This window comes from Fringilla coelebs (genome assembly GCF_963513975.1).
Source record: "Fringilla coelebs genome assembly, contig: SCAFFOLD_363, whole genome shotgun sequence".
Classification (NCBI taxonomy): Eukaryota; Metazoa; Chordata; class Aves; order Passeriformes; family Fringillidae; genus Fringilla; species Fringilla coelebs.
The window spans coordinates 33,835-50,236 of NW_028167425.1; the positions used below are offsets into that span (position 1 = coordinate 33,835).

A 16,402-nucleotide genomic window follows, 5' to 3' on the forward strand; every position below is an offset into this window, starting at 1 on the left:
GGGAATTCCCAAAATTCCTTCCCGGAGAGGAGTCAGGGGTTGGGATCAGGGTTTCAAATCCATGGATCCCATCCCAAGAATTCTGGGATTCTGGGATCCAGGATCCATCCCGAGGGATTTTGATGGGATTGGGCGATGGGAAAGAGAATCAGAATCCCGAATTCCCAGGGAATTCCCAAAATTACTTCCAGAGAGGAATCAGGGGTTGGGATAGGGTTTAAAATCCATGGATCCCATCAAAAGATTTTTGGGATTCTGGGATCAAGGATCCATCCCGAGGGATTTTGATGGAATTTGGGGATGGAAAATGGAAGGGTGGTCCCAAATTCCCAGGGAATTCCCAAAATTCCTTCCCAGAGAGAAGTTGGGGCGGGAATGGGATGGGGATCAGAAATCCATGGATCGTATCCCAAGAATTCCGGAATTCTGGGATCCAGGATCCATCCTGAGGGATTTTGATGGAATTTTGGGGATGGAAAATGGAAGGGAGGTCCCGAATTCCCAGGGAATTCCCAAAATTCCTTCCTGCCGAGGAGTCGGGGGTTGGGATCAGGGTTTCAAATCCATGGATCCCATCCCAAGAATTCCAGGAATTTGGGATCCAGGATCCATCCTGAGGGATTTTGATGGAATTTGGGCATGGAAAAGAGAAGGGAGGTCCGGAATTCCCAGGGAATTCCCAAAATTCCTACCTGGACAGGAATGAGTGGTGGGAATGGGATGGGGGTTGAAAATCCGTGGATCCCATCCCAAGAATTCCGGGATTGTGGGATCCAGGATCCATCCTGAGGGATTTTGATGGAATTTGGGGATGGAAAAGAGAAGTGGAATCCCGAATTCCCAGGGAATTCCCAAAATTCCTTCCTGGAGAGGAGTCAGGGGTTGGGATCAGGGTTTAAAATCCATGGATCCCATCCAGAGAATTCCAGGATTTTGTGATCCAGGATCCATCCTGAGGGATTTTGATGGGATTCTGGGATGGAAAAGAGAAGCAGAATCCCCAATTCCCAGGGAATTCCCAAAATTCCTTCCTGGAGAGGAATCAGGGGTTGGGATCAGGGTTTAAAATCCATGGATCCCATCCAAAGATTTTTGGGATTCCGGGATCCAGGATCCATCCCAAGGGATTTTGATGGGATTGGGGGTGGAAAAGAGAAGCGGAATCCCGAATTCTTAGGGAATTCCCAAAATTCCTTCCCAGAGAGGAGTCAGGGGTTTGGATGGGGATCAGAAATCCGTGGATCCCATCCCAAGAATTTCAGGATTCTGGGATCCAGGATCCATCCTGAGGGATTATGATGGGATTGGGGGATGGGAAAGAGAAGCGGAATTCCCAGGGAATTCCTGAAATTCCTTCCTGGACAGGAATCAGTGGTGGGAATGGGATGGGGGTTGAAAATCCGTGGATCCCATCCCAAGAATTCCGGGATTTTGGGATCCAGGATCCATCCTGAGGGATTTTGATGGAATTCTGGGATGGAAAAGAGAAGCGGAATCCCAAATTCCCAGGGAATTCCCAAAATTCCTTCCTGGAGAGGAATCAGGGGTTGGGATGGGGATCGAAATTCCATGGATCCCATTGATGGAATTCTGGAATTCTGGGATCCAGGATCCATCCTGAGGGATTTTGATGGAATTCAGGGATGGAAAAGGGAAGGGTGGTCCCAAATTCCCAGGGAATTCCCAAAATTCCTTCCTGGACAGGAATCAGTGGTGGGAATGGGATGGGGGTTGAAAATCCATGGATCCCATCCCAAGAATTCCAGGATTCTGGGATCCAGGATGCTTGGGATCCATCCCGAGGGATTTTTATGGAATTCAGGGATGGAAAATGGAAGGGAGGTCCCGAATTCCCAGGGAATTCCCAAAATTCCTTCCCAGAGAGGAGTCAGGGGTTTGGATGGGGATCAGAAATTCGTGGATCCCATCCCAAGGATTTCAGGATTCTGGGATCCAGGATCCATCCCGAGGGATTTTGATGGAATTTGGGGATGGAAAATGGAAGGGTGGTCCCGAATTCCCAGGGAATTCCCAAAATTCCTTCCCAGAGAGGAATCAATGGTTGGAATGGGGGTTGAAAATCTGTGGATCCCATCCCAAGAATTCCGGAATTCTGGGATCCAGGATCCATCCCGAGGGATTTTGATGGAATTTGGGGATGGAAAATGGAAGGGAGGTCCCGAATTCCCAGGGAATTCCCAAAATTCCTTCCTGGACAGGAATCAGTGGTGGGAATGGGATGGGGGTTTTAAATCCGTGGATCCCATCCCAAGAATTCCGGGATTTTGGGATCCAGGATCCATCCTGAGGGATTTTGATGGAATTCAGGGATGGAAAAGGGAAATGAACTCCCGAATTCCCAGAGAATTCCCAAAATTCCTTCCCAGAGAGGAATCAGGGGTTGGGATCAGGGTTTAAAATCCATGGATCCCATCCAAAGATTTTTGGGATTCTGGGATCCAGGATCCATCCCGAGGGATTTTGATGAGACTTGGGAATGGAAAAGGGAAATGAACTCCCAAATTTCCAGGGAATTCCCAAAATTCCTTCCTGGAGGCGAATCAGGGGTTGGGATGGGGATTGAAAATCCGTGGATCCCATCCCGAGAATTTTGGGATTCTGGGATCCAGGATCCATCCTGAGGGATTTTGATGGAATTGGGGGAAGGAAAAGAGAAGGGGAATCCCGATTTTCCAGGGAATTCCCAAAATTCCTTCCCAGAGAGGAGTCAGGGGTTGGGATGGGGATCGAAAATCCGTGGATCCCATCCAAAGATTTTTGGGATTCTGGGATCCAGGATCCATCCCGAGGGATTTTGATGGAATTTGGGGATAGAAAAGGGAAGGGTGGTCCCAAATTCCCAGGGAATTCCCAAAATTCCTTCCCAGAGAGGAATCAATGGTTGGAATCGGTTGGGATAGAAAATCCATGGATCCCATCCCAAGAATTCTGGAATTCTGGGATCCAGGATCCATCCCGAGGGATTTTGATGGAATTTGGGGATGGAAAATGGAAGGGTGGTCCCAAATTCCCAGGGAATTCCCGAAATTCCTTCCTGGAGGCGAATCAGGGGTTGGGATGGGGTTTAAAATCCGTGGATCCCATCCCAGGAATTCCAGGATTCTGGGATCCAGGATCCATCCTGAGGGATTTTGATGGAATTTGGGGTGGAAAACAGAAGTGAGGTCCCAAATTCCCAGAGAATTCCCAAAATTCCTTCCCAAGGATGATTTGGGATGGGCCTGGACCCAACCCCAAGCTGGGAACAGAAGGAATTCCCTGAAAAAGGGACAAAAAAAAGGCAGGAAAACAAAATTTAGGAACGAATCCCGGACAACATCCGACGAATCCCGGGAACGTTTCCAGTCCGGGATTTCCCGGGAAGCGTCTCCAGGTCTGAATTCCCGATTTTTCCCCTCCTGGCAGCTCCTTCTTCCCGGGTCTGGTGTCCTGGATCAACCGCGGGTTCTTCCGGCTGCTCTGCGGCTCCCGGCGGGAGCGCGTCGACCGCAGCCACCGCCTGCTCAACTACGAGTGCCGCTTCCGGCAGCACGTCCAGGACTGGGCCATCCCCATGTGAGTCCAAGGATTCACGGGAATTCCATGGAAATTTCCAGATTCCTGGTCATTTCCCAAGGGAATTCCCAAATTCCTGGTTATTTCCCAAGGGAATTCCCAAATTCCTGGTGATTTCCCAAGGGAATTCCCAAATTCCCAGCCCAGGACTGGGCCATCCCCATGTGAGGGGTCCCCGGATTCCACGGGAATTCCCAAGGAAATTTCCAGATTCCCAGTCCCATTCCTAAGGGAATTCCCAGATCCCAGTCCAGGACTGGGCCATCCCCATGTGAGGCATCCCCAGATTCCCGGGGGATTCCCAAGGAAATTCCCAGATTCCCAGTCCCATTCCTAAGGGAATTCCCAGATCCCAGTCCAGGACTGGGCCATCCCCATGGAAATTCCCAAATTTCCAGTCCCATTCCCATGGGAATTCCCAGGTCCCAGCACAGGACTGGGCCATCCCCATGTGAGCCATCCCCACATTCCCAAGGGAATTCCCAACGAAATTCCCAAATTCTCAGTCCAGGATTGGGCCTATATCCATGGAATTCCAAAATTCCCAAGGAAATTCTTTTATCTCAGTCCAGGACTGGGCCATCCCCATGTGAGGCATCCCCACATTCCCAAGGGAATTCCCAACGAAATTTCCAGATCCCTGCCCAGGATTGGACCCATTCCCATGGAAATCCCAAAATTCCCAGTCCATTTTCATGGCAAATCCCAAATCCCAGCCCCTTTCCCAAGGGAATTCCCAGATTCCCAGTCCAGGACTGGGCCCATTCCCATGGAAATTCCAAAATTCCTGGGGAATTCCCAAGGGAATTCTTTTCTCTCAGTCCAGGACTGGGCCATCCCCATGTGAGGCATCCCCGGATTCCACGGGAATTCCCAAGGAAATTCCCACATTCCCAGTCCCTTTCCCAAGGGAATTCCTAGGTCCAAGTCCAGGACTGGGCCATCCCCATGTGAGTCCAAGAATTCCTGGGAATTCCATGGAAATTTCCAGATTCCCGGTCCTTTCCTAAAGGAATTCTGAGATCCCAACACAGGATTGGGCACATTCCCCATGGAAATTCCCAAATTCCCAGTCCCATGCCCAAGGGAATTCCCAGATCCCAGTCCAGGACTGGGCCATCCCCATGAGAGGCATCCCCACATTCCCAAGGGAATTCCCAACGAAATTCCCAAATTCCCGGTCCAGGGTTGGGCCCATTTTCATGGAAATTCCAAAATTCCCAGTCCATTTCCATGGCAAATCCCAAATCCCAATCCCACTCCCATGGGAAATCCCAAATTCCAGCTCCATTCCCAAGGGAATTTCCAGATCCCCAGTCCAGGACTGGGCCCATATCCATGGAATTCATCCCCAAATTCCCTGGGAAGTCCCAAGGAAATTCCCAAATTCCAGCCCAGGATTGGGCCCATTCCCATGGAATTCATCCCCAGATTCCCGAGGGATTCCCATGGGAAATCACAAATCCCAGTCCCATTCCCAAGGGAATTCCCAAATCCCAGTCCAGGACTGGGCCATCCCCATGTGAGTCCAGGATTCCCCAGGAATTCCCAAGGAAATTCCCAAATTCCCGGTCCATTCCCAAGGGAATTCCCAGATCCCAGCCCAGGATTGGGCCCATTCCCATGGAAATCCCAAAATTCCTGGTCCTTTCCTAAGGGAAATCTCAGATCCCAGCACAGGATTGGTCCCATTCCCAAGGGAATTCCCAGTCCAGGATTGGGCCCATTCTCATAGAATTCCCAGATTCCCAAATCCCAGTCCAGGACTGGGCCATCCCCATGTGAGGCATCCCCACATTCCCAAGGGAATTCCCAAGGAAATTCCCAGATTCCTGGTTATTTCCCAAGGGAATTCCCAAATTCCTGGTGATTTCCCAAGGGAATTCCCAAATTCCCAGTCCAGGACTGGGCCATCCCCATGTGAGGCATCCCCAGATTCCCAAGGGAATTCCCAAGGAAATTCCCAAATTCCCGGTCCTTTCCTAAGGGAAATGCCAAATCTCAGTCCCATTCCCGTGGGAAATCCCAGATTCCCAGCCCAGGATTGGTCCCATCCCCATGGAATTCCCAGATCCCAGTCCAGGACTAGGCCATCCCCAGATTCCCCAGGAAATTCCCAAGGAAATTCCCAAATTCCAGGTCCCATTCCCAAGGGAATTCCCTGATTCCCAGTCCAGGATTGGGCCCATTCCCATGGAATTAATTCCCAGATTCTCCAGGAATTCCTGTGCAAAATCCCAAATCCCAGTCCAGGACTGGGCCATCCCCATGTGAGGCATCCCCACATTCCCAAGGGAATTCCCAACGAAATTCCCAAATTCCCGGTCCAGGATTGGGCCCATTCCCATGGAATTCCAAAATTCCCGAGGAAATTCTTTTATCTCAGTCCAGGACTGGGCCATCCCCATGTGAGGCATCCCCAGATTCCACGGGAATTCCATGGAAATTTCCAGATTCCAAGTCCCATTCCTAAGGGAATTCCCAGATCCCAGCCGAGGATTGGGCCCATTCCCATGGAAATCCCAAAATTCCTGGTCCTTTCCTAAGGGAAATCTCAGATCCCAGCACAGGATTGGTCCCATTCCCAAGGGAATTCCCAGTCCAGGATTGGGCCCATTCTCATAGAATTCCCAGATTCCCAAATCCCAGTCCAGGACTGGGCCATCCCCATGTGAGGCATCCCCACATTCCCAAGGGAATTCCCAAGGAAATTCCCAGATTCCTGGTTATTTCCCAAGGGAATTCCCAAATTCCTGGTGATTTCCCAAGGGAATTCCCAAATTCCCAGTCCAGGACTGGGCCATCCCCATGTGAGGCATCCCCGGATTCCAGGGGAATTCCCAAGGAAATTTCCAAATTCCCAGTCCAGGACTGGGCCTATATCCATGGAATTCCCAAATTCCCGGGGAATTCCCAAGGAAATTCCCAAATTCCTGGTCCAGGATTGGGCCCATCCCCATGTGAGGCATCCCCGGATTCCCATGGGAATTCCCAAGGAAATTCCCAGATTCCCAGTCCAGGATTGGGCCCATCCCCATGGAAATCCAAATTCCTGAGGAATTCCCGTGGGAAATCGCAAATCCCAGCCCCATTCCCAAGGGAATTCCCAGATCCCAGTCCAGGACTGGGCCATCCCCATGTGAGGCATCCCCAAATTCCTCTGGAAAATTCCAAGGAAATTTCCGAATTCCCGGTCCTTTTCTAAAAGAATTCCCAGATCCCAGCACAGGATTGGGCCCATTCCCCATGGAAATTCCCAAATTCCCAGTCCCATGCCCAAGGGAATTCCCAGATCCCAGTCCAGGACTGGGCCATCCCCATGTGAGTCCCAAATTCCACGGGAATTCCCAATGAAATTCCCAAATTCCCAGTCCAGGACTGGGCCATCCCCATGTGAGCCCAGGATTCCCAAGGGAATTCCCAAGGGAATTCCCAGATTCCTGGTCCTTTCCTAAGGGATTTCCCAAATTCCCAGTCCCTTTCCCAAGGGAATTCCCAGATTCCCAAATCCTAGTCCAGGACTGGGCCATCCCCATGTGAGGCATCCCCACATTCCCAAGGAAATTCCCAAGGAAATTCCCAGATTCCCAGTCCAGGGTTGGGCCCATTTTCATGGAAATTCCCAAATTCCTGGTCCATTTCCATTGGAAATCCCAAATCCCAGTCCCACTCCCGTGGGAGATCCCAAATCCCAGCACAGGATTGGGCCCATTCCCATGGAAATCCCAAAATTCCTGGTCCATTCCCAAGGGAATTCCCAGATCCCAGCACAGGATTGGTCCCATTCCCAAGGGAATTCCCAGTCCAGGATTGGGCCCATTCTCATGGAATTCCCAGATTCCCAAATCCCAGTCCAGGACTGGGCCATCCCCATGTGAGTCATCCCCAGATTCCCAGGGAATTCCCAAGGAAATTCCCAAATTCCCAGTCCTTTCCCAAGGGAATTCCCAGATCCTCATCCAGGATTGGGCCCATTCCCATGGAATTAATTCCCAGATTTCCAGGGAATTCCCCTGGGAATACCCAGATCCCTGCCCAGGATTGGGCCCATCCCCATGGAATTCCCAGATTCCCCGGGAATTCCCATGGGAGATCCCAAATCCCAGCCCATTCCCAAGGGAATTCCCAGATCCCACAGGAAGAACATTCCAGAACATTCCTGGAATTCCATGGGATGGAGATCCCTGCAGATCTCAAACCCATCCATTGTCCGGCCCATTTTTTGGGATCTACTCAATCCCAGAATTCCCTGGATGAGGAACAGGGAATATTTCCGTGGGGATCCCTCCAGATCCCAAACCCATCCCCTTCCAAACCCCGGATCCCTGTGATCCCGCAGGAAGAACATTCCAGAACATTCCTGGAATTCCATGGGATGGAGATCCCTGCAGATCCCAAACCCATCCATTGTCCCGCCCATTTTTTGGGATCTACTCAATCCCAGAATTCCCTGGATGAGGAACATGGAATATTTCCGTGGGGATCCCTCCAGATCCCAAACCCATCCCCTTCCAAACCCCGTTCCAATCCCACGGGGAAGAACATTCCAGAACATTCCCGGGATTTCCATGGAATGGGGATCCCTCAAGATCTCAAACCCATGGAGAGAGGGATCTGGATTGGGAACAACATTCCCACCGGGAATATTTCCATGGGGATCCCTCCAGATCCCAACCCCACCCCGTTCCAATCCCACGGGGAAGAACATTCCAGAACATTCCCGGGATTTCCATGGAATGGGGATCCCTCAAGATCTCAAACCCATGGAGAGAGGGATCTGGATTGGGAACGACATTCCCACCGGGAATTTTTCCATGGGGATCCCTCCAGATCCCAACCCCACCCCGTTCCAATCCCACGGGGAAGAACATTCCAGAACATTCCCGGGATTTCCATGGAATGGGGATCCCTCAAGATCTCAAACCCATGGAGAGAGGGATCTGGATTGGGAACGACATTCCCACCGGGAATATTTCCATGGGGATCCCTCCAGATCCCAACCCCACCCCGTTCCAATCCCACGGGGAAGAACATTCCAGAACATTCCCGGGATTTCCATGGAATGGGGATCCCTCAAGATCTCAAACCCATGGAGAGAGGGATCTGGATTGGGAACGACATTCCCACCAGGAATTTTTCCATGGGGATCCCTCCAGATCCCAACCCCACCCCGTTCCAATCCCACGGGGAAGAACATTCCAGAACATTCCCAGGATTTCCGTGTGACGCCATTTCCCCTCCCCCCCTCCCGTTTTCACCGGGAATTTTCCGTTTCCCGGGATCAGCGGGAAGACCCGGGCGGCGCTGCTGGAGCTGCGGGCGGCGCTGGAGGGGGATCCGGGGATCGGGGCGCACTTCCCGGTGGAGATCCGCTTCTGCCGGCGCGACCGGATCCCGCTCAGCCCCTGCTACGGCCGCGACAGCTGCTACATCAACGTCGTCATGTACAGGTGACCGCCGGACACGCCCACGGATCCGCCCACGGGAGACGGGGAGCCGCCCACGGGAGACAGGGATCCGCCCCCGGATCTGGGGATCCGCCCACAGGAGACAGGGATCCGCCCCCGGATACGGGGATCCACCCCCAGGAGCCGCCCCTGGGATCCAGGGATCCGCTCCCAGGATCCAGGGATCCGCCCCCAGGATCCAGGGAGCCGCCCCCAGGAGCCGCCCCCAGGAGCCGGGGATCCACCCCCAGGAGCCACCCCAGGATCCAGGGATCCGCCCCCGGGAGCCACCCCGGGATCCGGGGATCCGCCCCCGGGAGATGCCCCCGGGATCCAGGGATCCACCCCCGGGAGCCGCCCCTGGGATCCAGGGATCCGCCCCCAGGATCCACCCCCGGGATCCAGGGATCCGCCCCCAGGAGCCACCCACGGGATCCAGGGATCCGGGATCCGGGGATCCACCCCCAGGATCCAGGGATCCGCCCCCAGGAGCCACCCCGGGATCCAGGGATCCGCCCCCAGGATCCAGGGATCTGCCCCCAGGAGCAGCCCCCGGGATCCAGGGATCCGCCCCTGGGATCCAGGGTCTACCCCCGGGATCCGCCCCTGGGATGTGGGGATCCGCCCCTGGGAGCTGCCCCCGGGAACTGCCCCTGGGATCCGCCCTCGGGATCCGGGGATCCACCCCCAGGAGCCACCCCAGGATCCAGGGATCTGCACCCAGGAGCCGCCCTGGGATCCAGGGATCTGCCCCCGGGAGCCGCCCTGGGATCCAGGAATCCGCCCCCGGGATGTGGGGATCCGCCCCTGTGATCCGCCCACCAGGAGCTGGGGATCCGCCCCTGGGAGCCGCTCCCGGGAGTTTGGGAACCCAGGAATGGGAACGAGCCGGATCCACCCCGGGTTCCATCCCAGGAATTTGGGAACCCAGGAGTGGGAATCAGCCGGATCAACCCCGGGATCCACTCTGGGATCCAGCCCCAGGATCCACCCCTAGGATCCAGCCCTGGGAATTTGCAACCCCGCGAGCGGGAATTGGCAGGATCCAGTCATGGGATCCACCCCGGGAATTTGGGAACCCAGGAGTGGGAATGAGTTGGATCAACCCCGGGATCCAGCCCTGGGATCCACTCCGGGAATTTGGAAATGCAGGAATGGGAATCAGCCGGATCCAGCCCCAGGATCCAGCCCCAGGAATCTGGGAACCTGGGAACGGGAATCAGCTGGATCCAGCCCCGGATCCAGTTCCGGGATCCACCCCAGGAATCTGGGAACCCGGGAGAAGGAACGAGCTGGATCCACCTCAGGATCCAGCCCCGGGATCCAGCCCAGGATCCCGGGGTGGATCCCAGGATGGATTTCCCAGGGTGGATCCCCGATCTGATCCCGATCCCTCTCGCAGGCCGTACGGGCGGGAGGCGCTGCGGGGCCGCGATTGGCTGATCCTGGGGGGTGGATCCCAGGATGGATTTCCCAGGGGTGGATCCCAGGATGAATTTCCCAGGGGTGGATCCCAGGATGAATTTCCCAGGGGTGGATCCCAGGATGGATTTCCCAGGGGTGGATCCCAGGATGGATTTCCCAGGGTGGATCCCTGGCTGGATCCCAGATCCGATCCCGATCCCTCTGTCAGGCCATACGGGCGGGAGGTGCTGCGGGGCCGCGATTGGCTGATCCCGGGGGGGGTGGATCCCGGGGGGTGGATCCCAGGATGGATTTCCCAGGGTGGATCCCAGGGTGGATCCAACGGATTTCCGATCCCAGGATCCTGAATTCCCAGGGGTGGATCCCAGGGGTGGATCCCGGATCTGATCCCGATCCCTGTCGCCTCTCTCAGGCCGTACAGGGCCACGATTGGCTGATCCTGGGGGGTGGATCCCGGGGGGTGGATCCCAGGATGGATTTCCCAGGATGGATCCACAGGAGTGGATCCCAGGGGTGGATCCCAGATCTGATCCCGATCCCTCTCTCAGGCCGTACAGGTGGGAGGCGCCACGGGGCCACGATTGGCTGATCCCGGGGGGTGGATCCTAGGGGGTGGATCCCAGGATGGATCCGGGGGGTGGATCCCAGAGTGGATCCCTGGCTGGATCCCAGATCTGATCCCCTCTCGCAGGCCGTATGGGCGGGAGGCGCTGATCCCAGGGGGGTGGATCCCTGGGGTGGATCCCAGGATGGATTTCCCAGGGTGGATCCCGCAGGGTGGATCCCAGGATGGATTTCCCAGGGTGGATCCCAGAGTGGATCCCAGGATGGATCCCAGATCCTATCCCGATCGCTCTCTCAGGCTGTACGGGTGGGAGGCGCCACAGGGCTGTGATTGGCTGATCCTGGGGGAGGTGGATCCCAGGGGGTGGATCCTGGGGGGTGGATCTTGGGGATGAATCCCAGAGTGGATCCTGGGGATGAATCCCAGAGTGGATCCCTGGCTGGATCCCAGATCCGATCCCGCTCCCTCTCTCAGGCCATACGGGTGGGAGGCACCGCGGGGCCACGATTGGCTGATCCCGGGGGGTGGATCCCAGGGGGGTGGATCCCGGGGGGTGGATCCCACGATGGATTTCCCAAGGTGGATCCCAGTGTGGATCTTGCTGCTTCCTGCTCCTGGGATCCCAAATTCCTGGGGTGGACCCCGGGGCTGAATCCTGAGGGTGGATCCCAGGGTGGATCCAACTGATTCCTGCTCCCAGGATCCCAAATCCCCAGGGGTGGATCCCGGGGTGGATCCCAGGATGGATTTCCCAGGGGGTGGATCCCGGATCTGATCCCGATCCCTGTCACAGGCCGTATGGGCGGAAGGCGCCACAGGGCCGTGATTGGCTGATCCCAGGGGGTGGATCCTGGGGATGAATCCCAGAGTGGATCCCGGATCTTATCCCGATCCCTCTCTCAGGCTGTACGGGTGGGAGGCGCCGCAGGGCTGTGATTGGCTGATCCTGGGGGGGGTGGATCCCGGGGATGGATCCCAGGGGTGGATCCTGGGGGGTGGGTCTTGGGGATGAATCCCAGAGTGGATCCTGGAGATGAATCCCAGAGTGGATCCCTGGCTGGATCCCAGATCCGATCCCGATCCCAATCCCTCTCTCAGGCCGTAGTGAGGGGGAGGGATGTGGGGCTGTGATTGGCTGATCCTGGGGGAAAGGGTGGATCCCGGGGGTGGATCCCGGATCTGATTGGTCCCGCTCCTGATCCCGCAGGCCGTACGGGCGGGAGGCGCCGCAGGCGTGCTATTGGTCAGTCCTGGGGGGTGGGGTGGATCCCAGGGGGTGGATCCCGGATCTGATTGGTCCCGCTCCTGATCCCGCAGGCCGTACGGGCGGGAGGCGCCGCGGGCGTGCTATTGGTCAGTCCTGGGGGGTGGGGTGGATCCTGGGGGTAGATCCCGGATCTGATTGGTCCCGCTCTGGATCCCGCAGGCCGTATGGGCTGGATGCGCCGCGGGCGCGCTATTGGTCAATCCTGGGGGGTGGATCCCAGGGGGTGGATCCTGGGGGGTGGATCCTAGGATGGATTTCCCAGGATGGATCCGGGGGGTCGATCCCAGAGTGGATCCCTGGCTGGATCCAGGATCCGATCCCGATCCCTCTCTCAGGCCGTACGGGCGGGAGGCGCCGCGGGCGCGCTATTGGTCAATCCTGGGGGGCGGATCCCGGGGGGTGGATCCCAAGGGGTGGATCCTGGGGGTGGATCCCAGAGTGGATCCCTGGCTGGATCCCAGATCCAATCCCAATCCCTCTCTCAGGCCGTACGGGCGGGAGGCGCCGCGGGTGCGCTATTGGTCATTCCTGGGGGGTGGATCCTGGGGGGTGGATCCCAGGGAGTGGATCCTGGGGGGGGGATCTTGGGGTGTGGATCCTGGGGATGAATCCCAGAGTGGATCCCTGGCTGGATCCCAGATCTGATCCTGATCCCTGTCCCCTCTCTCAGGCCGTACGGGCAGGAGGAGCCGTGGGGCCGCGATTGGCTGATCCCAGGGGGTGGATCCCAGGGGGTGGATCCTGGGGATGGATCCTGGGGGTGGATCCCAGGATGGATCCTGGGGGTGGATCCGGGGGGTGGATCCCCATCTGGATCCCCGATTTGACCCCAATCCCTGTCCCCTCTCCCAGGCCGTACGGGCGGGAGGCGCCGCGGGCGCGCTATTGGTCATTCCTGGGGGGTGGATCCTGGGGGTGGATCCCGGGGGGTGGATCCCAGGATGGATCCGGGGGGTGGATCCCAGAGTGGATCCCTGGCTGGATCCAGGATCCGATCCCGATCCCTCTCTCAGGCCGTACGGGCGGGAGGCGCCGCGGGGCCGTGATTGGTCAATCCTGGGGGGTGGATCCCAGAGAGTGGATCCTGGGGGGGTGATCTTGGGGGGTGGATCCTGGAGATGAATCCCAGAGTGGATCCCAGGGGGTGGATCCCAGATCTGATTGGTCCTGCTCCGGATCCCGCAGGCCGTACGGGCGGGCGCGCTATTGGTCAGTCCTGGGGGGTGGATCCCGGGGGGTGGATCCTGGGGGTGGATCCTGGGGATGAATCCCAGATGGATCCGGGGGGTGGATCCCGGATCTGATCCCTGTCCCCTCTCTCAGGCCGTACGGGCGGGAGGCGCCGCGGGCGCGCTATTGGTCAGTCCTGGGGGGGGGATCCTGGGGGGTGGATCCTGGGGGTGGATCCCAGGATGGATTTCCCAGGATGGATCCAGGGGGTGGATCCCGGATCTGATCCCGATCCCTCTCTCAGGCCGTACAAGTGGGAGGCTCATCCCGGGGGGGGGGGGGTGGATCCCGGGGGTGGATCCCGGGGGTGGATCCCGGATCTGATTGGTCCCGCTCCGGATCCCCCAGGCCGTACGGGCGGGAGGCGCCGCGGGCGCGCTATTGGTCGCTCTACGAGGGGATCATGCGCAAGCACGGCGGGAGACCCCACTGGGCCAAGGTAACCCCAAAAACAACCCCGGGAGGGGGAGGGAAGGGTGGGAAAATTGGGGGGAAAAAAAGGGAAAATGGGGAAAATATAAAAGAAAAAAATGGGGAAATCAAAATCAGAAAAAAGGCCCAAAAAATCCCCAAAAAATCACAATAAAATCAGAAAAAATCTGAAAAAACGTCTGGAAAAATTCCCTCAAAAATCAGGAAAAAATCACCAAAAAATCAGGAAAAAATTTTTTAAATCCCAAAAAAATCAGAAAAAAATCCCAAAAAATCAGAAAAAAATCCACAAAAAATCCCCCCAAAATCAGAAAAATCCCCCCAAAAATCAGAAAAAAAATCCACAAAAATCAGGAAAAAATCCCCCAAAATCAGAATAAAATCCAATAAAATCAGAAAAAAATCAGAAAAAACATCTGGAAAAATTCCCTCAAAAATCAGAAAAAAATCGCCAAAAAATCAGAAAAAAAATTTTAAAAATCCCCTAAAAAAACAGAAAAAAATCCCAAAAAATCAGAAAAAAATTCACAAAAAATCCCTAAAAAATCAGAAAAAATCTACAAAAATTCAGAAAAAAATCCACAAAAATTCCACAAAAAATCAGCAAAAAATCCACAAAAAATCCCCCAAAAATCACCAAAAATCCACCAAACATCCCAATAAAATCAGAAAAAAATATGAAAAAAATCAGAAAAAAATCCCAATAAAATCAGAAAAAAATCCCAAAAAAATCAGAAAAAAATCCCAATAAAATCAGAAAAAAATCCCCCAAAAATCAGAAAAAAATATGCAAAAAATCAGAAAAAAATTCCAATAAAATCAGAAACAAATCCCAATAAAATAAGAAAAAAATTCCCCAAAAATCAGAAAAAAATTCCAATAAAATCAGAAAAAAATCCCAATAAAATCAGAAAAAAAATTGCAAAAAATCACAAAAAAAATCTGCAAAAAATCAGAAAAAAATCCCAATAAAATCAGAAAAAAATCCCAATAAAATCAGGGAAAAAAATCCCAATAAAATCAGGAAAAAAATCCCAATAAAATCAGAAAAAAATCTGCAAAAAATCAGAAAAAAATATACAAAAAATCAGAAAAACATATGCAAAAAATCGGAAAAAAATCCCAATAAAATCAGGGAAAAATCCCAATAAAATCAGAAAAAAATCCCCAACAAATCAGGAAAAAATCCCAATAAAATCAGAAAAAAATATGCAAAAAGCAGAAAAAAATCCTAATAAAATCAGAAAAAAATCCCAATAAAATCAGAAAAAAATCCCAATAAAATCAGGGAAAAATCCCAATAAAATAAGAAAAAAATATGCAAAAAATCAGGAAAAAATCCCAATAAAATCAGAAAAAAATCCCAATAAAATCAGAAAAAAATCCCCAAAAAATCAGAAAAAAATCCCAATAAAATCAGAAAAAATCCCTCAAAAAATCAGAAAAAATTCCTCAAAAAATCAGAAAAATTCCCAATAAAATCAGAAAAAAATCCCAATACAATCTGGAAAAAATCCCAATAAAATCAGAAAAAAATATGCAAAAAATCAGAAAAAATCCCCCAAAATCAGAAAAAAATCCACAAAAAATCCACCAAAAATCCCAGTAAAATCAGAGGAAAATCTCCAAAAAATCAGGAAAAAATCCACAAAAATCAGGGAAAAAAAATCATAAAAAATCCAGAAAAAATCAGAAAAAATCCCCAAAAATCAGGAAAAAAATAAAATAAAATCAGAAAAAAATCAGAAAAAAATCCCCCAAAAATCAGAAAAAAATCCCTCAAAAATCAGATAAAAATCCCCAAAAAATCAGAAAAAAATCCCCCGAAAATCCCCAAAAAATCAGAAAAAAATCCCCAAAAAATCAGGAAAAAATTCCCAACTTTTGTTCCAAACTGGGAATTTTCCCTGGGAATTTCCCCCGCAGGCTCACAGCTGCCGGCGGAAGGATCTGGAACAAATGTTCCCGGAATTGCACAAATTCTGCGCCCTGAGGGAGCGGCTGGACCCCGATGGGACCTTCCTGAACCCCCACCTGGAGAGGATCCTGCTGTGAGCGCGCGGAAAGAGCCGGAAGCTTCCGGAACCTGCCGGGAATTGGGAATTTTCCGGGAATTATGGCAGAATTTTCCGGAATTTTGGGAACAATAAAGGGCGTGGAGGAAAATTTGTCGTGATTTTTTGTTTTGTTTTGGAGTTTGGGGAAATAAAGGAAAAATGGCCCCAAGGATGGAAAAAAAATCCCAAAAATTTGAGAAAAAAATCCCAAAAAATGCCCCAAAAATTCAGAAAAAAATCCCAATAAAATCAGAAAAAAATCCCAAATAAATCAGGAAAAAATCCCCCCAAAATCAGAAAAAATTCCCTCAAAAATCAGAAAAAAATACCAATAAATTCAGAAAAAAAATCCCCCAAAAATCAGAGAAATATCCCAAAAAGTCCCAAAAAAATCAGAAAAAAA

General features: G+C 53.0%; 1 protein-coding gene across 1 annotated transcript in view; it reads left to right on the forward strand.

Annotated features, from left to right (window-relative positions):
* Positions 1-16,396, forward strand: part of LOC311165961 (L-gulonolactone oxidase-like) — a gene marked incomplete at its 5' end in the record, with an annotated part of 50,225 nt that extends 33,829 nt beyond the window's left edge. The window contains 4 exons of the mRNA XM_084227454.1: positions 3,427-3,576; positions 8,862-9,026; positions 13,859-13,949; positions 15,869-16,396. Of these exons, the coding sequence (XP_084083580.1) occupies positions 3,427-3,576; positions 8,862-9,026; positions 13,859-13,949; positions 15,869-15,997 (535 nt within the window). The remainder of the gene's footprint in view (positions 1-3,426; positions 3,577-8,861; positions 9,027-13,858; positions 13,950-15,868) is intronic.
* Positions 16,397-16,402: the final 6 nt, after the last annotated feature.